This window comes from Odocoileus virginianus, chromosome 18 (genome assembly GCF_023699985.2).
Source record: "Odocoileus virginianus isolate 20LAN1187 ecotype Illinois chromosome 18, Ovbor_1.2, whole genome shotgun sequence".
NCBI lineage: Eukaryota > Metazoa > Chordata > Mammalia > Artiodactyla > Cervidae > Odocoileus > Odocoileus virginianus.
Genome location: NC_069691.1, coordinates 8,340,172 through 8,363,598, shown reverse-complemented (window position 1 = coordinate 8,363,598; position 23,427 = coordinate 8,340,172). Strand labels below are relative to the sequence as shown.

Genomic DNA, 23,427 nt, shown 5'->3' with positions numbered 1-23,427 from the left:
TCCGCTAGCAGTGCATGGAGTTCCAGTTGCCCTAGTTCATCAGCTCTCTTTCTCATCTCAGCTATACTGATGTGGTGGTATATATCGTGGTATCACATTGTGGTTTTAATTGCATTTCCCTGATTAATTATTGTTTGCTTTAATTTAATTACTTAACTTTCACTTCCCTCATTAGGGTGAGCATCTTCTCATGTTTTTTGGTTATTCTCCTTTGTGATGTGTCTGTTCAAGCACTTCCCATTTTTCTGTCAAGTGGCCTTTTACTTATTGGGTTCTTATACAAACTGGAATCAAGTTCTTATTAGAAACAGATATTGAAAAGACTTGTCGTTCTTTGATTGAAAAAATCCATTTATTGAAAAACACTGTACTGTCACCTTTGTCATAAATGAAGTGACCATATATGAGTCTAAGTTCAAACCTTTCTGTTCCATTGCTCTATTTCAATTCTTAATTCAATTCAATAGCTTTAATGAGTCTTATTGTCTGATAGTGTGAGTCTGCCAGCTTTGTTCTTATATTTCATGTCTTACTATTGGTCCTAAGAATCTCCAACTAAATTTTAGGTTCAGTTTGAATTTATTCACACATTCACACACACACACACACACACACACAAACACACAGGGATTCTGACTGCTAATGCAATGAATCTGTAAAATGTGTGGAGATCACTGATTTTCCTATTGCAGCAAATCTGCAGTAAGTGTGGAGATTATGGATTTACAATGCTGAGTCTTGCAATCAATGACCATGATATATTTGTCCATTTATTTACATCTGATTTAATTTCTCTCAATAAAGTTTCTCAGTTTTCTGTGCAGAATTTTTGCTAACTTTCCAGTATACTTATTCCTAGGTGTTTGATTTCAAAATAAAAACAAAATACTTTTACTATAAAATAAAACATAGATTGAAGGAACCATGTAAGACAAATTTATAGCTTAATGATATTCCAAGACAAATACCCTTGTAATTGACACCCAGAAGAAACAGAACTTTGCCTAAAGCCCCTCCATATGTCCTGATCCAGTTATAACTCCTTTCTTCCAAAATATAATCATTTTCCTGACTTTTATAATTAGCTTTTCCTTAAACTTCTTTATAAGTGTATCACCCAACTTTACCACCCTAGATAGCATGGTTTAGTTTTGCCTAGTTTTAAATAATGATTTTTTTTCTCTTTTAATCTACAGGCCACTTTTCATCCTGTTATTGCTCTTCAATTAATCTGCTGAAGAACACAAGGCATTTGTCATGCAGCGTTTCCCACAATACAGGTTTTCCTGAACACATGTCCATGGTGCAGTTCAACACGTTCTTCTGTTCTCAGTATTTCCTATAAAATAGGAAACTGATCGATCCTTTTGGAAAGACTATACATAGTGATATATTACTTCATCAGGAAGCAGACAATACCTAGCTCTTTTCTTTCTGTGATGTTAGCAACCACTGATACTTAGTGACTAGATCTGTTAACTCATTAGAGTTTGCAAAATTATGATATTCAAATTCAATCATTTGTTTTTCTTTTATTGGCTGAAATACTTTCCTCTTTTCCCACAGAAACTGTCCCACAATTTCAAAAAGTTCTCAAGGGTGAAAAAGTTTACAAGACATTTATCAAGTTTGCAAATGCCAATAAAAATGCTAAGGCAACACTGTCCAAATTGCAATCTTCTGTGAGATCACCCAACTTTAAATATATACACACATTCTAAATTCAACTTAAGATACGTGACATGTTTCGGCCAATGGCACGTTAGCAGGCATGATGCTAGCAGAAGCCTTAAATGGCATTGTGCAGTTGGGCTCACCTCTTGTGTTTCAATGAACTCTATGAGAAGGCCATGCCTGGGAGCTGCAGCCCCACAGCTGGACTCCAGAGTAAGACGTGTAGGACAGACCTCAAAATTACACAAAGCATGGAGCAAAACCACCCACTTAGAGGTCTAAAAGAGAGACACTGCAGCTAGCTCACAGGTCCAAGAAAAATCCTTGTTTGTGTAACTGAGTTTTGGGACGATTCATTCTAAAGCACTATCACAGCAAGAACTGACCAATACAACATTCTCCAAATCATTGTTACCTAGATGGCTGCCACCGTGCTCACATGTAGTTGTGTACTCAAATTTTGAGGCTTCTTGGTACCTCTCCAACACATTTTACACAATTACAGTTTTCCCAAATAAGTTTAGTAATGTACCATAAAGATGTCTCCCCTAAGCTTTTATTAAATGTAATGCAAAATCTTTCTATTCATTTTCTGCTTGTAGGTAGTTAAAATGCTTTTCACGAATCTAAAAGGATGGAAAATTGTAAAGAAACATCTTTGTGGATAGCTGTTATTCACAAGGTAAAATTACAAACAAAACAGGCATTTCACTGAGTGTAGAGCACCGATGTTAGGGTGCCTCTAAACGCCACGTGAACAAAGGCACTTAATAAATAGTGAATCTTCCTCGCTCCACTTGAGAGGGAGAACAAGCTGTTATAGAATGGTAGAGAAATGCTCTTAACAGCTATCTACAAGACCCTGTGAGCTTGGATACTGTGCAGTCACGAAGCAACCTTCGTCTAAGGCAATGGACTATAGAAACTTGAAAGTGGAAAAAGAGCGAAAGAATGAAAGAATACTCTTCTTGTGGTGACTCATTCATTCATTCACCACATGTTTACTGATTAGAACACTGTTATAATCATAACTGCACAGAACACAGAGATGTACCCTGGCTCTCAGGGAGGTTAGACACCAGAGGCGGAGATAAGATGCAGATGACTTACGGCAGTTGCACATATATTCTGTTTAACTGTTCACAAGTTGAGAGGAGAGAAGGGGTCCACAGCATGCTTGGATTCTCAGTGAAGTTTTCCCAGAGAAGGAGGTGTAAGATACACTGACTAGAAAAAAAAAAAAAATAAGTAGATCTGGAAGGGAGCAAACATGCAGAGACAATTAGACCCAGTTATTGAAAAAAAAAATCGAGAAAGTGAAATTAAAGTCAAATTCCAGAGGGTCTTGAATGTCATTCTTAAGAGTTTGGCTGTATTGGTTGGTAATGGGTGTCATGGATAGTCTGGAACAGGGCAACTGCGTAATCAAAGCACCTTGGGAGGTGTAATAAAGGATACAGGCAAGAAGGTGGGATGACATGCTATTCTCTGAAGCAACCACCATAATTCAGGTATAAAATAATAAAGGGCAAACTAGCTTAACGGCAACACAAATGGAAGGGAGAAGTATGAGAGATGTTACAAAGAAAAACTGTCGGGGCTTAGTCACTGATTGGATACATTCATTTATTCATTTAACAAATGTTGGCATTGGCTGTGCCAGTCACTGGGGATGTGGGAGTATGCAAATTAGACATGATCTCGTCCTCACGGACCATAGGGTAACCCCTGTCTAAAAACGGATGTGGAATATGATGAAGGCTGTAGACTAGAGGTATGATGCGAGCTTATGATACGGAGATCTGATGACTGAGTATGTCAGGGGATGCTTCCTTGATGAAGTGATGCATGAGAAAGAAGGAGGAGGATGAGGAAGCATTAATCAGGTGCAAACAAAACGGAAGGGCATTCCATGCAGAGGGGACGGCAGGGACAACGTGTCACTGTGAGTATGCGGGGCTGAAAGGAGGCCGCTGCGGGCTGGACGATTGAGGACAGAAGGGAGTGAGGCGCAAGAGCGAGGTGAGGCTGCAGAGAGCACGCTCCGTCACGTCCAGCGGACACCTGGCTCTGCAGACCAATGGGCTCAGAATGCCAGTGCACAGGAGGGAAGCCTCCTCTAGGATGCAGCTCAACACACTGCTGCTTTCATCAAGAAAGCCTGCCTGGTGAACTCAACAGTACATCGAGTGGTGATATGATTTACATTCTGGAGCAAGCTCCTTATCTTAGAGAATGGCAACAGTTCTCAACCAGCAGCCAGTCAGTGACTCCACATTTCTGACCACTGTGAGGAGGTTTGTCTTTATCCTAAGAACAATGGGAAGTCACAGAAGAATTTTTTTTCATTTATTTTTTTTCATTTATTTTGGAGGCTAATTACTTTACAATATTGTAGTGGGTTTTGCCATACATTGACATGAATCAGCCATGGATTTACATGTGTTCCCCATCCTGATCCCCCCTCCCACCTCCCTCTCCACCCGATCCCTCTGGGTCTTCCCAGTGCACCAGCCCTGAGCACTTGTCTCATGCATCCAACCTGGGCTGGTGACCTGTTTCACCCTTGAGAGTATACTTAAGAATTTTAAGAGGAGGGGGTAGTGGCTGCATCACGGAGAATGAACTGGAAGGCAGGGGTGGTTAGCAGCAGAGGACGAAGTTGGTGTGAGAAATCTCCCTTTTCCTGGTGAAATAAGAGGTATTCTCTTCAGATGAAAGAGCAGGGACATCGAACAGTCTAACAGGACAGGATAAGAGTAGAGGAGATTTGGAAGCGTCATTGTGAACAATCATAAGTAAGGGAGGGGAAGAAAGCAATGGGGACCACAGGTCAAAAACAAGACAGCCTATGTTGTCGACATAGCTCTGTGACCAGATTCCAAAAAACTCGATGCTCTGAAAGCAGGTGTGAAGATGAATGTTACAGATGAACAGAAAGCATCAGCACCAAGGTTTCATGGGAAGAGAAAACAGCTTGGCAGTGTGGGTACAATGTTGGCATGATGGACCAGGGGTCGAAACAGGGACTAATAAGAAGCAAAATGATAAACTGTATTCTAGTCAAACTCACACTCACCAGACCCCCGAAGGAGGACAGCCCGTTTCTTGTACCACTCAGTAGGCCTGTCCCTCCCAGCTCAGGTCCCTAGAGAGAAGCCAAGGCATTTTGTCTGAGCCAGACATGGACCTAAATTGTCAGAGGATCCCAGAGGTGCTGTGGGGAGGCTGCTTTTGCTCATCATGTTCCTAGAAATAGGTGGGTAGAAAACATTAGATGCTGAAAGAGGGACCAATGCTACTACTAAGCCATAACTAAATATAAGTAGGGGAGAGAATGGGCTTCCTTGGTAGCTCAGCTGGCAAAGAATCCACCTGCAAAGCAGGAGACCCTGGTTCAATTCCTGGGTCAGGAAGATCCCCTGGAGAAGCACTAGGGTACTCCAGTATTCCTGGGACTTCCTGGTGCTCAGATGGTAAAGAATCTGCCTGCAATGCAAGAGACCTGGGTTCAATCCCTGGGCTGGGAAGATCCTCTGGAGGGCATGGCAACCCACTCTAGTATTCTCGCTTGGAGAATCTTCATGGACAGAGGACCCTGGTGGGCTATAGTCCAGGGGTTGCAAAGAGTCAGACAGGACCAAGCAATTAAACACACAGGGGAGAGAATATCAGAGAAACTTTGAAAGAAATCCAGCTGGATAGAACATAGTAAGCTCGAGGAAAATAAAAGTTTAAATTAATGTTAAATGACTAACTAATACGATGAAAGCTTGCCTGATCTGCATCTGCAGTAATGCCTTGTATGGAGAGGAGGTGAGAATGTTCCAGTAATCATTAATCAGCACTTCATCTGTACCAACACCATCCTAGGCATAGCGAATACAAGGATGAGTGAGACATGGTCCCTGCCTTCAAAGGGCTTACTGTTCATGGAAGGAAAACCATCTAAAAAGATGCTGGGAATTCCCTGGCAATTCAAAGGGTTGAAATTCTGTGCTTCCACTGCAGGGGGCATGGGTTCAATCTCTGGTCTGGGAACTAAGATCCCACATGTTATATGGCAGTTATAAATAGATTTATTTACAATCAATTAAAATAAATAATAAATTTATTTATAAATAAATGATTAACAAATAAAAAGATGCTTGTCACTGGAGATATGAAGGATTCTGACATGGGGATGTCAGGGAGTAGAGTAGGGAGGCACCAAAAAAGCAGGAGAAGATAGAAGAGGATTAGGGAAAGAAGGCCTCCCAGGGAAGCTGGTCCCCAACCTGAGGCCGGGAAACCAGCGGACATCAGCTCACTGAAGAGCAAGCAGAAGAGGAGGGTCTTAGTAAAGAAGCAGCATCTGTAAAGGCTCAGATAGAAATGACAGAACTTCAGAAATTTCAAGCTGTTCCACACGTCTAGAGAAGACAGGAAGAATGGAGCAAGAGATAAGACAACAGAGGCAGTCAAATCATGATGGAGCTCATATGCCAAGCTAGGGAACACAGACCTGATCATGATGGAGCTCATATGCCAAGCTAGGGAATACAGACCTGATTGCTGAGGACAATAAGTCTATGGCTTTCTAGGAAGCAGTCTGAAGTTCCAGGAGGAACTGGAGAGAGAGAGATCTTTGTTAGAAGGCATCACCCTGGAGGGGGAAGTTAAGCCTGAGCAGGAGATAAGATCACATGGAGAAATTGAAATGTCAAAAGGGGTGCCCACTGAGGATAGGAATCTGAAGAATACCAACATTTAAAATGGGCCAACATTTAAGATGGGTAAGCGAGACATCGGAGAGTGACACTGAGAAGGAATTAGAGAGGGATTAAAAAAAAAAATCAGGTGGCTTGATGGAAAGCACAGAGAAGGGAGCTTTAAGAAGATAGGAGACAACTACATTATGATGGAGAATAAAAAAAAATGGATGCAGCAATAAATAAATTATACTTAAAATTGGAAACAATTTAAATTACCATCAACAGGACACTATACGAATAAATTATGGTATTTTCCTACTTGGGACTTCTATACATCAAGGGAAATACATGAAATACACCTTCATATGTCAGCATGGATGAACCTAGGAAAGATAACACTAAACAAAGCAAGTAGCAAAAGAAAACACAGTAGAATATTATATGCTGTTTAAGAATAATTACAAATGTAGCATAAATATAAAGACATCCATTGCAGTGATGAATACCAAGTTCTAAAGAGTGTTTGCCCAAGGTCAGCTAGGGAATGTTTGTGATTGGGAAAGTCTCCAACAGAAATGGTAATGTTTCATTTCACAAGTTGGTTGGAAGATAGAGGTAGTGTTTGGCTATATTATAATTTGAGCATATTGTAGGTAAAAGTCATTACCGACCATATCTAGGAAATTTTAGTGTAGCATGTGTGCCCATGGAGAAGGCGATGGCACCCCACTCCAATACTCTTGCCTGGACAATCCCATGGATGGAGGAGCCTGGTAGGCTGCAACGGTTGGGCACGACTGAGCGACTTCACTTTCACTTTTCACTTTTGTGCATTGGAGAAGGAAATGGCAACCCACTCCAGTGCTCTTGCCTGGAGAATCCCAGGGACGGGGGAGCCTGGTGGGCTGCCGTCTACGGGGTCGCACAGAGTCAGACACGACTGAAGTGACTTAGCAGCAGCAGCATGTGTGCCCATGCTAATAGTAGGTAGAGGTATCCAGAATGCAGTGGGTAGAAAAGGAATTCTGTAAACATAATGGCAAGGCCTGATCAGAGGACTACCACTGTTCTAGAAACTGGATGCAAATCCCACATCTAACCCAATGTTAAAAGATAAACTGAGGCATATTTACAATTTTAAAAGTTTACTTGAGTGAAAAGAGATTCAATTCAGGCAGCACCAAACTGGAAGTGGTTAGGTGCACTCCACCCACAGAAGCTGCAGAGATTTTTATTTTAAAATAAAATAAAGGGTAGAAGCAAAGTAATTATTGATCTGCGACAGTTCTATAGCCTAGTTGGTGATTTTGTGACTGGTTGTCCTTACCGGTTGTTGTAACCAAGACATTTATTTATAGGCTTTGGTTTTTGTAGGTGGCCACATCAGTCTAATGGCCACATCAGTCTAAGGACCACATCAGTCCACTGGAGCCACCTCAGTCTAATGGCCTCTTTGCATAGTTAATCTAACACCAACTGTCTGAATTTTTCCTAAGTTACTTAACTTCCTGTACCTCAGTTTCTTTTGCAAAGTGGATAATCAGTAGTAAATTATCTGTGGAGTTGTTAGGAAACTTGGATGATTTCATACTAAAACAGTGCTTAAAACTATGTCTAGGAAACAGAACTATACCAACAAAGGTCCATCTAGTTAAAGCTACTTTATTTTAAAAATAAAAAACTTTTATTTTCCAGTAGTCATCTATGGATGTGACAGCTGGACCATAAAGAAGGCTGAGCGCCAAAGAATTGATGCTTTTGAACTGTGGTGTTGGTGAAGACACTTGAGAGTCCTTTGGACTGCAATGAGGTCAAACCAATCAATCCTAAAGGAAATCAGTCCTGAATATTCATTGGAAGGACTGATGCTGAAGCTCCAATACTTTGGCCACCTGATGCAAAGAACTCTTTTTGGAAAAGATCCTGATGCTGGGAAAGATTGAAGGCAGGAGAAGGGGACAACAGAGGATGAGATGGTTGGATGGCATCACGGACTGGATGGATATGAGTTTGAGTTGAGCAAACTTAGGGAGTTGATGATGGACAGGGAAGCCCGGCATGCTGCAGTCCATTGGGTCGCAAAGAGTCGGACAGGGCTGAGCGACTGAACAACTGAACTGAACTGAACTGAGAATACACAAAGTGCTACTTACCAGACATAGTCATCATTATCAGTACAAAACAAAATGATTATTAGTAATTACGATAATGTTCTTAATGCATGGAACACGTCATCATTTGCCAACGACTGTGTCAAGTAGGCAGAAACCAAAGAAATAAGAATTCTCTGCAGAAATTAACACACACGTGACGATTTAATGATCCACAGGTGTTTTTCATTCAGCCGTACATGCCTCCCTTACGGAGTGTACTCCCTCTCTTGGCTGGTGCAAGCACAGACACTTACCGGGAGTGTAAATAAGTAAGTAAGTGAAGTCACTCAGTCGTGTCTGACTCTTTGCGACCCCGAGGTCTGTAGCCCACCAGGCTCCTCCGTCCATGGGATTCTCTACGCAAGGACACTGGAGTGGGTTGCCATTTCCTTCTCCAGGGGATCTTCCCAAACCTGGTATCGAACCCAGGTCTCTCGCATTGCAGGCAGACGCCTTAACCTCTGAGCCACCGACCACTGTAAAATGCGTTGATACAACCATATCTCACTTTCATTCGAATCAGTAAACGCTTTTTGTAATCCCCGAATGCCCTAAACCACCTACCTTTTGCACCGCCCTCTTCGCGAAGCTCCCGCCCCTGATCCTCCGGCACGGTGCCCACGGGAGGCGGGGCCTGCGTGCTGACGCACGGGGAGCGCGCTGACGTACTCTTGCTCCCGCCTGCCGGCTTGAATCGCAGTCCCGCGCCGCGGAGGGCGGTGAGGCGGGAGCCAACGGCCGGTGCTGCGGGGCGGGAGGCAGCGCGGAAACGCGGCATCTAGGGGGCGACCTAGCTGGGACCCGGGGCGCTGAGTCTTCTGGCGGATCCGCCGCTCCTGCTTACGCTGAGCGGCAGCAGCCGCCCGGCGGTGGGCGCCCAGGAGCCGGGTGGCGACCCGGAGCCCCCAAGGCGGGGTGCGGACGTCGTGTCCGCAGCCTGCGTCCCCCGCGGCCGCGCTCGGGCCATGATCGACTCGGTGAAGCTGCGCCGCGACAGCGCGGCCGACTTCTTCTCGCATTATGAGTACCTGTGCGCGCTGCAGGACTCCGTGCCGCTGCCCGCCGTGCGCGCCTGTCTGCGGGAGGGCGTGCTGGACTTCAACGCCGACCGCCTCCGCGTGGCGGACTGGGCGCCGCTTCTCAGCACCCTCAAGAATGATAAAGATCTGCCTTTGATCTGCATCAAGAGCTTCTTCCAGCCGTGGCTTGGCGAAACAGGTTTGTAGTTCCGGCTCTCAGGGTCCCCCGTCCGCGCTGCGAAGCGGAGTTGTAGATGGTGCGAGGTGGGGCCCGGGTACTAGAACGGTGCCCAGTGCCTCTGTGTGCACAGGAGATGGGGCATGCGGCCTAGGACTCCTGCGGGCTCCGCGACCCCGGCCGAGTGCCGTAAGGATCTCTGTGTTCATCTGTTAACGTGGGCTTCACGTGTCTGTGGTGGTTGCAGGATTCAGTTCTGTTAATGCACAGTTTGGAGCGTTGTTAATTGTTCGACAGATGTTACCTGGTCTATTGAATGACTTTGCCTTGTACAGAACAAAGAGATTAGGAAGTTGATATATCCCAGCTTCATTTCCTTTTGATTGAGACAGGACTCAGGGAAAAAAAAAAGTTGTATCACATAGTGGAAAAAGCACAAGTGTGAAGGCAGCTTAGGGTTTGAATTCCAGAGCTTATACTCTCTGTGACCTGGGCAGGTTACTTTTCAACTGCAATCCCCACACTTGTAAAATGACATTAAAAACCACTTTTTCCCTGGGTTCTTAGATTTAGGCAGATTATGTGTGTAAAGTACCCTTGCACTTGAGTGAGTTCAGTCATCTCCTGCCCTGGGTGACCTTCCCTTCTCCCGGGCAGCAGGTAGATACAAGCACTGTAGTCAGTACTCTGAAAGAGTGAGTTCTGGAGTTACAGAGCATAGGATTTTTTAAATTGAATTTTTTATTTTATATCGGCATGTTATTGATTTACAGTGTTACTGTAGTTTCAAGTATACAGTAAAATGATCAGTTATACATATATATATATCCATTCTTTCTCAGATTCTTTTCCCATACAGGTTACCAAGTAGAGTTTTCTGTGCTATACAATAGGTCCTTGTTGGTCATCTATTTTATATATAATAGTGTATATAGGTTAATCTCAGACTCCTAATTTATCCTTCCCCTCCACCTTTCCCCTGTGCAAAGCACAGAATCTTGGAAGAAAAGATTCAGAGTAGGCTCCTTGGAGGTGGTACCATCCTTTTTTCTAAGGACATGTAGAAGCTTCTGGGGTGGCAGGAAGGAGCCGTTTGTGTCAGAGGTTGAGAAATATAAGAAAATATGGCAAAACTAAGGTACAGGAGTGGAACTCAGGTTTTGGGAAAGAGATGAGAGTTGATACTGGAAATATTGTGGGGCCAGACAGAAAGGGGCTTTGTTTGTCCTATCAGAAGGTGGGATGTTTATCCTGAAGACTGTGGGAAACGCTAAGAACAATGAGATGGACTTTTGATTTAGAAGTTCACTCTGACCTCCATGTGAAAGGCAGTTAATTGGATGCAGATGAATTTAATCTAAGGGTCCAAATTAAGTTATAAATGGTTGGACTGGATTTTAGAGATCAATGATTCAGAATGGGTGGGACCTAGTGACCAGCTAGAAAAAGGAAGACAGCAAGCTTGGGTGAAAAGCCACATCTTTCTGAGAGATACGGAACACAGTAGGAAGGGAGTGGGGTGGGGAGAGGATCTTACTTCATCTTCAGTGCTTTAGAGCCAACTGGTAAAGAGGTCTGGGCCCAAGGTATCGATCTGGGTTTTTGGGAGGACAGGTGTTTGAAGGCACAGAGAAGATCCCATGAGTTATAGTTCTGAGAGATGTTTTTTAAGTGGACACACCTGAGGATGTTTATGAATGAGAGAAAGTAGCCGGCAGAGAAATGTGTGCAGATCTAGGAGAGGAAATGATTTATTTTTAAAAACCTGAATGCTTATCATGTACCTGGCCCATTTCTAGGATCTGGGGTTCACACCATCTGTTAACTCTTCTCCAAGGACAGCTCAGCCCATCCCCTGGTGAAAGGAAGTCAGATTATTCTCTGCATCCCATTCAGGTGTAGGAACTATTCCTTACCTCTGAAGGCACTTTACTTAACCAGAGTAATAACTTAGAAATCAAAAGAAATTACACCTGAAAGGGACCTTAAAGGCCACGGTACTTGATTTTCCCTAATATTTTGCATGAATATAAGAAAACTATGTGGCAGAAAGCATTCTCTTCATAGTTCCTTCACTGAACTTTCTTTATGTCTTGCATCCAGTGGGTCTAGCTTGTAGATTTTGGCCTCTTCCTAAATTTGCTTCTTCATCCATATTGTTACATTTTGCCTGGACTATTGCAGAAGCACTTAGGTGGTTTTGCTGCCCTTGGGCTTAGTTCCTGTAAGTCCATCTGCCTACTCAGCTTGAGTGATGTTCTAAAATAAAAAGATGTGTTTAAAACAGTGCTTGCAATAGCATTCCCACACAAGATTATTGCATGTTAGTGGCACAGCTTGTGTTTTGCACAGAGGCATGAAATCTGAACTGTGCTCTGCCAAGCCTCATGGGGCTCTTTGGCCCTGAAGAAGGGTTCTTTTTCTAATCATTCCCTTTAGCTAATTGGTCTTTCAGCAGCGGGGCTCCTTTTTCTAATCAGTGGCAGCACCCTTATTGAGTCAGCGGTAGCCCCAGCCCTCATGACCTATGGGATAAAAGCCATACTGTCTCCCAGACTTGGTTCAGCCAACATCTCTATTATTTTTATTTTTTTAATATTCAAACATTCAGAGCAGTTTTATTTTCAGTAGCCCCAAAGTGGAAACCACTTACGTGTCCATCAGTAGGTTTATTGATAAACTGTAGCATGTCCTTACAACAAAATAGCACCCAGCAATTAAAAGGAATGAGCTCTCGATATCCACAACAGCCTGGAGAAATCACAGAATAATTGTTGTTGTTCAGTCGCTCAGTCATGTCCTACTCTTTGCGACCCCATGGACTGCAGCTTGCTAGGCTTCCTCTCCTTCGCTGTCTCCTGGAGTTTGCCCAAACTCCTGTCCACTGAGTCAGTGATGCCATCCAACCATCTCATCCTCTGTCGTCCCCTTCTTCTCCTGCCTTCAGTCATTCCTAGCATCAGGGTCTTTTCCACGAGTCCGCTCTTCACATCAGATGGCCAAAGTATTGGAGCTTCAGCATCAGTCCTTCCATGAATATTCAGGACTGATTGCCTTTAGGATTGACTGGTTTGACCTCCTTGCAGTCCAAGGGATTCTCAAGAGTCTTCTCCAAGACCACACTTCAGAGGCATTAATTCTTTGGCATTCAGCCTTCTTTATGGTCCAACTCTCACATCCATACATGAATACTGGAAAAACCATAGCTTGGACTAGACAGACCTTTGTCAGCAGAGTAATGTCTCTTCTTTTTAATATGCTGTCTAGGTTTGTCATAGTTTTTCTTCCAAGGAGCAAGCATCTTTTAATTTCATGGCTGCAGTCATCATCCTGAGTGATTTTGGAGCCCCAGAAAATAAAGTCTGTCACTGTTTCCATGGTTTCCCTGTTTATTTGCCATGAAGTGATGGGACCTGATGCCATTGAGGTTTTTGTTTTTTGTTTTTGGCCATTGAGTTTTAAGCCAGCATTTTCACTCTCCTCTTTCACCTTCATTAAGAGACTCTTTAGTTCCTCTTTGCTTTCTGTCATAAGGGTGGTATCATCTGCATATCTGAAGTTATTGATATTTCTCCCAGCAGTCTTGATTCCAGCTTGAGCGTCATCCATCCTGGCATTTAGCATGATGTAGTCTGTGTATTAGCTAAATAAGCATGGAGACAATATACAGCCTTGATGTATGCCTTTCCCAATTTTAAACCAGTTCATTGTTCCATGTCCAGTTCTAACTGTTCCTTCTTGACCTGCATACAGGTTTCTCAGAATAATTACTCTGAGTGAGAAAAGACAGACTAGGAAAAAAAAAAAGACTACATACTGTATAGTTTCATCTATTAAATGCCAGAAAATAAACTAATCTATAGTGTCAGAAAGCAGCTCAGTGGTGGCCTGAGACTGGAGTGGAGTGACAACATCTCTATTTTGTTTCTTCTCCCGCTTGCCTTTTGCCTTCTCCTCTTCTTGCCTTTTATCATCCCCACCTGCAGTATTTACAGCACCCAGCAGGTGTCAGGTCTGAATGTCTACACAGGGTGCTCCCTCTGCAGTTAATCCACCTCCCTCTCCAGCTCTAAGTCGTGTCATCTTTCTAGATTCAGCTTCAGGGTGATCATGAAGCCATCACTTAGATATAACGTTTTGCTTCCATAGGAACCTCTGTACATATAGATTATGTTTCTTCATCTCATGTGTTGAAAGTTTTGAGTTTACATATGTCCATCCTTAAAGAGGGTTTAAAGGGCAGGAGTCATTTCTAATCCTTAGCCCAGAGTGTATGCTTTTTAATGATGATAAAATGTATGGTTGAAATCACTCATTTTACAATAATTTTGCTTTAGCTTCTGACAGAAATAAAGTTTACAGAAGTCGTGTTCCTGCGATAAGAAATAAAGACGTGACCTTCCAGTTGTGTAAAGCTCTTAAATGCTGTTTAAGTGCATCAGGTGCGCTGAGGAACCTGGAGCTTAATGGGCTAGTTCTGAGAGAGAGAGACTTAACGATGTTAACAAAGGTAAGCCTTCAGTGAGTCCTGCCAACATTTGATAGTTGCTTTGGGGGGAATCTAAACCAATAAAATTTTGAACTTTTTTTCCTCATTAAAGGGGTTGAATAAATCGGCCACTTTGGTGCACCTGTCTCTTGTGAATTGTCCGATTGGAGATGGAGGTTTAGAAAGTAAGTGTCAGTCTTGTCTCTTCCCGTCAGACTAGTCTTGTGATTCACTGCACGCCATGTTGGTTCCTGTCTGCCTTTTCTTGGCGCGCTCCCCGCCTGGATTGTCTCCCGTACCTGCTCATACCGTGGTCTGTTCTCATTTGTACCACGGAAGTCTGTCATGCTGGGCACTCTGAGCACTCATTTTACCTCAGTTTGCGTTAAGCCCCAAACCACACATTTTGTACTTTCTGTTTTTTGTGTTTGTTTATATTTTTGTGGTTTCTCTTTAAGAAATATTATGGGAAGGGAAATAGCAAGATGTCAAGAGCAAAAAAAATCTGTATCTTTAAACTGTTAAAACATCCATCTGCAGTAATAGTTATCATGCACTGTGGAATGTGTTAAAGTAGGAGATATATTCAACGTACTATAAGAGCATTTAAAAGGCGAGCAAACTCAGTAGTGTTGGCTGGGGTGTATCTGGAAGTAATCACAAAGAAGGTGACTGTTGGGGTGCTGAAGCATTCGTGTGTGCTCACTGTGCCCAGTACTGGCCTGGAGGGCTAACGGGGGCTGCATTTCAGTTTGAGGGAACAGAGTTTGAGATCATCTATCTTATATTACTATATTATATTGCATAGTACCTAATAAGATTCTGAGTTTATAGTTGACATTTAAATTGTTGATATAAAATTGGGATATATCATTGGAAATGAAAGTAAGAAGAGTCTTATGCTTTTTAGGTTTTTCTTTTTTTTCCCTGTGTCTTTAAAGGTATCTAATACTTAATTGAGTGGTTAGGAATAAAGTTTGCCGTATTCAGTTATAGTATCTAAATAGAATTAAACTATTATTGTGAACTGGAACACTCTAGCACTTTGTTACTGACTTACTTTAGAATGCACCAATCAGTCAGTTACCTATTGGGGAAGATTGTCAACAGTGATTTTAAGAATCTAGCTATAAACCTCCAATTGACTCAAGAAAAGCAAATAAGTCAAGTTTGACCAATATATAGGCTCTTCATCTTATTGTGTGTGTGGTTTTCTTTTGTTTGTTTTTTTTTCCTTTTAGTTGTTTGTCAAGGTATAAAGAACTCTGTCACTCTTAAGACAATAAACTTCACGGGGTGTAATCTGACATGGCAGGGAGCAGATCACATGGCCAAGATCTTAAAGGTGATTTTATGTTTAAACTTTCATGAAAACATACGTGATTGAAGCACATTAATTTTTTGATACAAATGGCAGTGATTTTTTGTCTTTTGATACATGTGAGTGCAGCTTTAGTTTTGTTGAAAAAATATGACCAGTTTTCAGTTTGAGATTCTTTCTTCCATTTAGTAAAGATAATCCACTTAATCTTAGAAATAAGACATTTAATATATACTACATAATAATATTTAAATACTTTTATGTCTTTAGTTATTGAAAACATTTATTGTAATACTGTGAAGAAACTTGTCATTATAGTCTTCAACAAGACTTAAATGGAGTGTTTATTAGATGCTATAGCCTATAAACTAATAAAAATTACTACTTCAGAGCTCTCTATAGTTTTAAAAATACTGCCTTAACAACTTTATAGTGGTTATATTTACTGTGTTTAGGCCTAAAATTATTTAATAATTTGACATGAAGCCTTTTTAATACTTTGGTGGTATAGATCAAGGATAGGTAAACTATGGCTAGGGGGCCAAATCCAGCCCATCCCCTGATTTTGTAAAGAAAGCTTTTTGGAACATAGCCACACCCATTGTTTGCATGGTAACTAACTAAGGCTACTTTCACCCTGCACCCATGGTGATGAGTAGTTGCCACAGAAACTGTATGGCCCACAAAGCTGAAAATTTTTTAATTTAAATTTAAAAAATTTAAAAATGCTTTGGACCTGTACAGGGCAAATCCATTGATCCCTGGGACAGAAAATGGTGGCGAGCTTGCTTGCTGAAGCCAAATGTCCTAGGTTCAGATTTCATCTCTCCCTGTTTCATAGCTGATGACCATGGGCAAATTGCTTAACCTCTGTGCTTTGTTATGAGGTTTAAATGAACTCATTTGGATAAATAGTGCCTGGCACATAATAAGCACTGTGTGAGTGTGCTGTTACTTCTGCTTGTAGCTTTTATAAGTTATTGTTAATAGAAAAATGACACTAATGATTTTTCTTTTAGAGTGTCAGAGGAACTTTGAGTCTTGTTTAAGAATGTAATAAGATTTTTTTCCTTTAAAGCCAATGTTCCTTGTTAACAAAATTTATTTTATGAATATAAAGAACTGAATATCTTTAAGATAATGCTAGTGGTTAAATGTCAAACTCTCAATTTCCTAAGGCACATCAAACTGACTTTTCATTGTCCAGGCCTTTAAAGTTGGTGTGTATATCTGAAGTAGTGTGTGAGATCCATTTTGTAAATATAGTTTTTAAAGTAATACCTTAGAAGTTAGAAGAAGATATTAGAACCCATTTACTTTTATATCATTTAAAAAATATCCGTGTTGTTTACAGTGTGCACAAACTATATATATAGAACTTCATGTATATAACTTGTTAATAAATAATATGCATATTAAAATTTTTCTTAGAGGGTGCCCAGTCAAGTGTTTGGGGACCACTGGAGGACAGAATGATAAAATTTAGAGCTTCAGCAATGACAGAATTTAGAACTAATTCCTTGGGTTGGCAGATAAGGGAAATAAAATTCTTAAACTGTAACTGAATTATCAAACTTTATATAGCTAATCAAAAAACAGTCATCCAGTGGCTAGAGTCTGATCACTGACAGACTTGAATCTGGGTCACTGGATCCCTAAAGCAGAATTAACTGTTTAATTTCTCCTGTCATATATGCTTGACACGTACATGTGTGTAAATCTCTGACATAATAAACTATACTCAGTAGGCATATGCTGTTTCTTCATTCAAGTGACTTACTTTCATCCCATTCAATCTGAAGTATCAGACCATCAGAAGGCATGAGGAAACCTGGGCCGAGAGTCTTCGTTACAGGAGACCTGATCTTGACTGCATGGCTGGTTTGAGGCGCATCACTCTGAACTGCAACACACTCATTGGTGACCTTGGTGCAAATGGTTTTGCAGAATCTCTTAGTGAGGATTTATGGCTGAGAGGTAAATTCTAAAATTGAATATATTGAATTTTTCATACTAGATATACTTAGCTTTTGGCATGATAACTGTTGCCATAGGATTTTTATTTTTTTAATTTCATTTTTTTCAGTAGCTTTTATTTTACTTTTAAACTTTCTCTGAGTTGCATATATTCTTTATAGAAAATCCAGAGTAACAGGAGAGCCGTTACCTGTAATCTTAATGCCCAGACATAATCACCCTTCATTTTGGTGTATATACGTTCAGTCTTTTTTTTTCTTTCTATAAATATATTTATGCACTTAGGGATTACAAAAATAGAATGTAGTATATTTGCTATTTCATATTCCTGCTTTTTTCACTTAATGATGTATCATGTAGTATTCCATCATATTGATGTCCTGTAGTTTAATCAATTCTTTGCAATTAGGTTTAGACAGTTTGCTTTTCCCTATCAGAAACAATGTGAACATGTTGTATATACATCTCTGTGTCCATCAAGATTACTTCTGTGGAATAAGCTACTAAAAGTGGAATGACTAAGTGTGAGATATTTTTAAGACTTTGGGCACACATTGCCAAACTGCCATTCAGAAATGGTGTGCCAGTTTGTAGCCTAACCCTCGCAAACACTGGCTTACAGTACTTCTAAAAACTGTAAAACTGCAAAAATGAAGACCTCTCCCTTTCTTATGCGACTTTTTTCAGTTAATAAACTATGAGAATCCTAACAAGTGAATAATTTACATCTATAGCATCATTTTTAGTGACTGTTCAGTGTTCCCTTATATAAACATGCCACAGTACACTTAGCTTATTCACTCTTGTGTATAAGCTGTGTCCCGTTTTTAAGTTACAGTTCTCATACACATCCTGGCTTATATCTGATTATTTCTTTTGGTTAAATTCTTAGGGAATTAATGAATCAAAAGGGCATACTGATTTTGAAAGCTTTTATTACATGATGACCTAATCTGATAGATGAATAATCACATGTTAGTTTGTATTCATTTGATTTACTGGTGAGATTTAGTGACTGTTTGTATTAATTTGACGAGTTGATTAATTACACCCTATGCCCATTTGTCTGTTGTGAGAGTTTGTAAGGGTTGCATCATACCCTGTCAGATCCACATGACTGACTTGCTATTTCTGTGTGCCATGGGGTTTTGAAAGACTCCAGTTATTTTAATGTAATAGTATATATGCTGTGGTCAGTTGCTCAATTGTGTCTGAGTCTTTGCAATCCCACAGACTGTAGCCCCTCAAGTTCCTCTGTCCATGGGATTTTCCTGGTAAGAATACTGAAGTGGGTTGAATTTCCTTCTCTAGGGGATCTTCCCAACCCAAGGACATACAGCACTTTAGAAAAAGACTGATGATAGTTTCCTTTCATTTAGTATTTTTTAATACCTATGCTTTTGTACTGATGATACCTTTGGTTTAAATGAATAGGTTGTTCAGCCCCAGAACTATTAGAATTCATGATCATTTGTCCTGGATTTTGTCTGACCTTTTACAGAAAGTGTTGTTGACCGACATTTTTTCATGATAGGTTTTTAGCATGTATTTTCTATTCACACATTCTTTGAGTTTGTTATTATTTGTATCCTCTTAGACTTCTTTGTCTTATTTATTCTAAAGCAGTTATTATACTTTTTCTACTTTGTTCTCCCCTTTTAACCAGTTTCAAGAGTGGCTTGGAACTCAAGATCATGATCAAAAGAATGCAGTGCAGTTTCTGAGCTTCACCAGTTTTTGCTTGTGGGGTTTACAGTGCCACCACTGCCCTCGCTGGGCTCCCCTGACAGCTCAGTTAAAGAATCCACCTGCAATGCAGGAGACCCTGGTTCAATTCCTGGGTCTGAAGATCCACTGGAGAAGGGATAGGCTACCCACTCAAGTATTCTTGGGCTTCCCTTGTGGCTCAGCTGGTAAAGAATCCACCTGCAATGTGGGAGACCTGGGTTTGATCCCTAGGTTGGGAAGATCCCCTGGAGAAGGGAAAGACTACCCACTCCAGGATGCTGGCCTGGAGAATTCCATGGACTTATACTCCATAGGATCGCAAAGTGTCGGACATGACCGAGCAACTTTCACTTTCACTACCCTTGCTTGTTATGAACTGAGATTCGTTTTGTTTTGTTTTGTGCTCATAGGTTATATGCAATTTATTCTTCAGTTCTAGAATTGTAAAATATGCTGGATGATTTATTGGTACTAAATGCAGGGTAATCAGTGTACATCCAAGAAGAGGTTTTTAAATGGATTTTGCATTATGTGTGTGCATATATTTTTATGTTTTTTTCAATACCCAAAATTACAAACTTGCCATGACCGGTTTTATGCAGGACTCTTCCACACATGGGAAAATGAGAGTTGTCTTTATGTTTAATCTGTATAGAGTTAGCAAGTGACCTTTTTGTCTTTCACCAAAAGCACTTGACCTGCAGCAGTGTGGCCTCACCAATGAAGGAGCAAATGCTTTACTAAAAGCCCTTGAAACCAATAGAACTCTGGTCGTTCTGGATATAAGAAAAAATCCACTTGTTGGTATGTGGTCACTTTTTAAAAAATTGATTAAAAAATAGCAAAACAAAAGCACTTTTTAATGTATTGATGATTTTAAAAACCTAATGTGTTTAACTACACAGTTGACCCTTGAACAACTTGGAGTCACTGGTGCTGACCCCCACACCGTTGAAAATCTGGGTATAACTTTATAGTCAGTGGTTCTGCCTCTGTGGATTCAACCAACCTTGGATCGAGTAGAACAGTAGTATATATTTACTGAAAAAAATCTGTGTAACTAGACCCACAAGGTTCAGACCTGTGTTGTTCAAGGTCAGCTGCCCTTCCCTAATGTTGCATTTCCCTTATGTTTTTAGCAGATAACTTACTAATTAAAGTGAATTATACTTATAAATAATTCTTGTCTCTACTCTGAAGATGAATGTAGATAATCTTGCTTCTGCCAAGCGCCTTATTTCTTTCTTGTGCAATTCTTGGAACGAGTGCTTTATTCCTTTGTCAGTTTAACAAGTAAAATTTTTTAATACTTTTTGTGTACCAGATATGGGTTTTGGCACTAAACCAGAGATAAAACACTGAACCAGACAGACAAAGTCTTGCCCTCATGGAGCTTGCATTCTACTGAAGGAGTTCAGGTAGAAATGAGGAAACAGATGAGGAATATAGTTTAGATAGTAGGAAGTGAAAAGATATCTTAATGTGAAGGGAGTGAGGGGGCAGGTAGGCCTACACTGGCTCTGCTTTCTAGGGGCCAACTTTACCAGAGAAGTAATGTTTGAGTGGAGACCTGAGTGAAGAGAGGAGCAAGCCATGGAAGGTCTGGGGAAAGCACATGCCAGGACAAGGGGACAATGAGGATGCAAGCGTGTAGGTGGACGGGATATTTAAGGAAAAGTAAGGAGGCCAACACAGCCAGAACACCGAGGGAGGAAGGGTGTGGTATACCCTGAGGTCAGGAGCTAGCCAGGGCCTGATCTCGGAAAGTCTTGGAGGCCAGAGTAAAGACATGGTTATTCTAAATGAGTAGAGGCATGATATAAATAATGTCTCAATAAGATGACCCTGGCATAGCGAATAGACTTGGGGGGCTGGGGCATAGAAGAGAAACAGGGAGACCGCTTAGGAGACTGTCTCAGCGATCCAAATGAGAGATGTTTATGGCTTGGCTTAGCTTGGAAGTTTGGAGCAAGTGAAAAGCGATTGAGTTCAGATTGTATTTTGAGGGTGTAACTAACAAGACTTGCACATGGATTAGCTGTGGGGTATGAAGGAAGGATTAACAGAGAGTCAAGTCCTTGATGATTTTGTACGCACCTGGGTGGTACCACTTAGGAGGGGCTGATGGGAGGGGCAGCTTTTGAGAGAATATCGAGACTTTGGTTTGATATTTAGATACATTTGAGGTATCTGAGTGTCTGGACAGTTCTCAGATTCTGCTTTCTATCCAGAGGTACCCAGTGCCACCTTAGATGCGAAGTGTTTAAATTTTACCTTTGCTGCTACCCAAATAGCCACTGGGGTCAGTCTGCAAGATGGCATCTTAGCTTTTTGAGGAAGAAATTAGACTATACAAAGGGAGAAATAGGTATATATTATATAATATAGATTTCATATTTAATTTTATGGGTAAAGCAGTAATTAGTGGGCCTTTGTTTTTAAATGGAAATAGCCACTCACTGGGAAATAAGTACTCTCATTTCAATTTATTTTACTTTAGATCATTCTGTGATGAAAGCCATTATCAAAAAAGTTCTCCAGAATGGAAGAAGTGCCAAGTCAGAGGTATAGCATTTTTAGTTTTCTAGAAAGAATTTCAGTTTAATGTCTGTCTTTCTAAAAAAAAAAAATCATAAGGATACTTTCTGCCATCTTAAACTAAGTTTTTAGTCAAATCAAATGGCTTTTCTGTTTTTGAAAATATTGTGCAATTCTTTAATTCAGGTTCCCAGAAATGCTGCCAGAAACCTTTTATTAACTTAAAATGTTTTAATTTTCAATTAAAGATCAAACCTTGATAAATTACCTGTAACTTAAGTGGCATATTTATTATTTCTTTCTCAGTACCAATGGATAACTTCTCCATCGGTGAAGGAACCAGTGAAGGAACCATCCAAAGCTGCTAGACAGAAAAAGAGAACCATAATTTTGGGAAGTAGTCGAAAAGGAAAAGCTACTATTAGAATTGGTAACTTTTTTTTTTAATGCTACTAGAACTTATAACCCTTATGTTTTCTAATGTGCTGAAATTAAAACAGCCAGTATTAACCACATAGATATTATTAATAGGACTATAATTACCTTGATATGTATTATGAGAATTTATAGAATATAGAAATTATAAATGAATTTAAAGAGATGTTAATATTAACCAACTTCTGTGTTTACATTTCATAAAAAGTTTGTTATTTTGACAATATTTCCTGGTTGATGATTACTTCTAGTATTTTGCAATTGAAATTTGTGAAAAATAGGAAATAACCTGAAATAAGCTATTATAAGCATCTTCAGAAATACAGCTTCTTTTTTTTTCTACTAAAAGATGTATGATTTTGACTCCCCATTAATCAGCTTGCTTAGAGAATAATGTGTTAAATAGAAACTGTCCAAAGTGTTTATTAAATCAAAAATAGCATATGATTTGTCTGCCAATTGTTACTTTAAGACGGTGATAGTATGGTAATCAATCAAATGGTATATAAAAAGAAATTAAGATTTTTATATCACACTAATTATATACTATTATTAAAAGTTTATATAATGTATAAAGCATTCTTAAAATAGCTAATTTGCCTTGCTGTAATATTAGAAATAGAAATATAGGTAAATAAAACATGTATATATAAAACATGTTAGAAATTCGGTAATATCAGTATGTGGTGGTATAGAATAGGGCATCATGAAATGAGAATAAAACAAATTTTTTTTAATTTAGCATGATTAAACAAAGTGGAAATGTAACTGACGTTTACAAGCTCACTGAGCTATTTTAAGAGTAATTTTATTTTATTTCTTGGGCTTTTTTTTTTCTTTTGTATTTGCTTCAGTTATTTGGAGACATAGAGGTAAGCCAAATCAATGTCTGGCTATGTAGGTAGATCCAGGTGAGTATAGGAGTTAAATAGCTGTGTGAATTGTGTCACATCTACAATGTAATTATGTATGCCTTAAAAAGATGGGAACTTTTATCAGAAATGTTTTTATCTCCTAATGAGACAAATGTAATTTTTAAAATTTTAATTATAAATATATTTGCATTACTTTCTGCAAGTAAAGGTGTACACATGCAAACCATGTGCATATAGACTTTTTTAAAAAAATGTAATTAAGCTAAAAAACAAATTAACTGAGCCCCTCTGTATTTTGAAGCATGTAAATTTATCCAAAGAAATCACACAGGATCACTTGGTGGTT

At 40.2% G+C, this 23,427-nt stretch overlaps 1 protein-coding gene across 4 annotated transcripts in view; it reads left to right on the top strand.

The window, feature by feature from the left end:
- Positions 1 to 9,241: 9,241 nt before the first annotated feature.
- The window catches only part of CEP78 (centrosomal protein 78), a 33,372-nt gene continuing 19,186 nt past the window's right edge, over positions 9,242 to 23,427 (top strand). Inside the window, exons 1-9 of one of the 4 annotated variants that reach the window (XM_070480315.1) lie at positions 9,242 to 9,739; positions 14,056 to 14,228; positions 14,320 to 14,392; positions 15,449 to 15,552; positions 17,331 to 17,505; positions 19,924 to 20,037; positions 21,734 to 21,798; positions 22,078 to 22,201; positions 23,061 to 23,078. In XM_070480315.1, coding sequence (XP_070336416.1) covers positions 9,487 to 9,739; positions 14,056 to 14,228; positions 14,320 to 14,392; positions 15,449 to 15,552; positions 17,331 to 17,505; positions 19,924 to 20,037; positions 21,734 to 21,798; positions 22,078 to 22,201; positions 23,061 to 23,078 — 1,099 coding nt within the window. In that variant the 5' untranslated portion in view covers positions 9,242 to 9,486. The remainder of the gene's footprint in view (positions 9,740 to 14,055; positions 14,229 to 14,319; positions 14,393 to 15,448; positions 15,553 to 17,330; positions 17,506 to 19,923; positions 20,038 to 21,733; positions 21,799 to 22,077; positions 22,202 to 23,060; positions 23,079 to 23,427) is intronic. The other 3 variants (XM_070480316.1, XM_020892149.2, XM_020892150.2) reach the window with 3 other exon arrangements.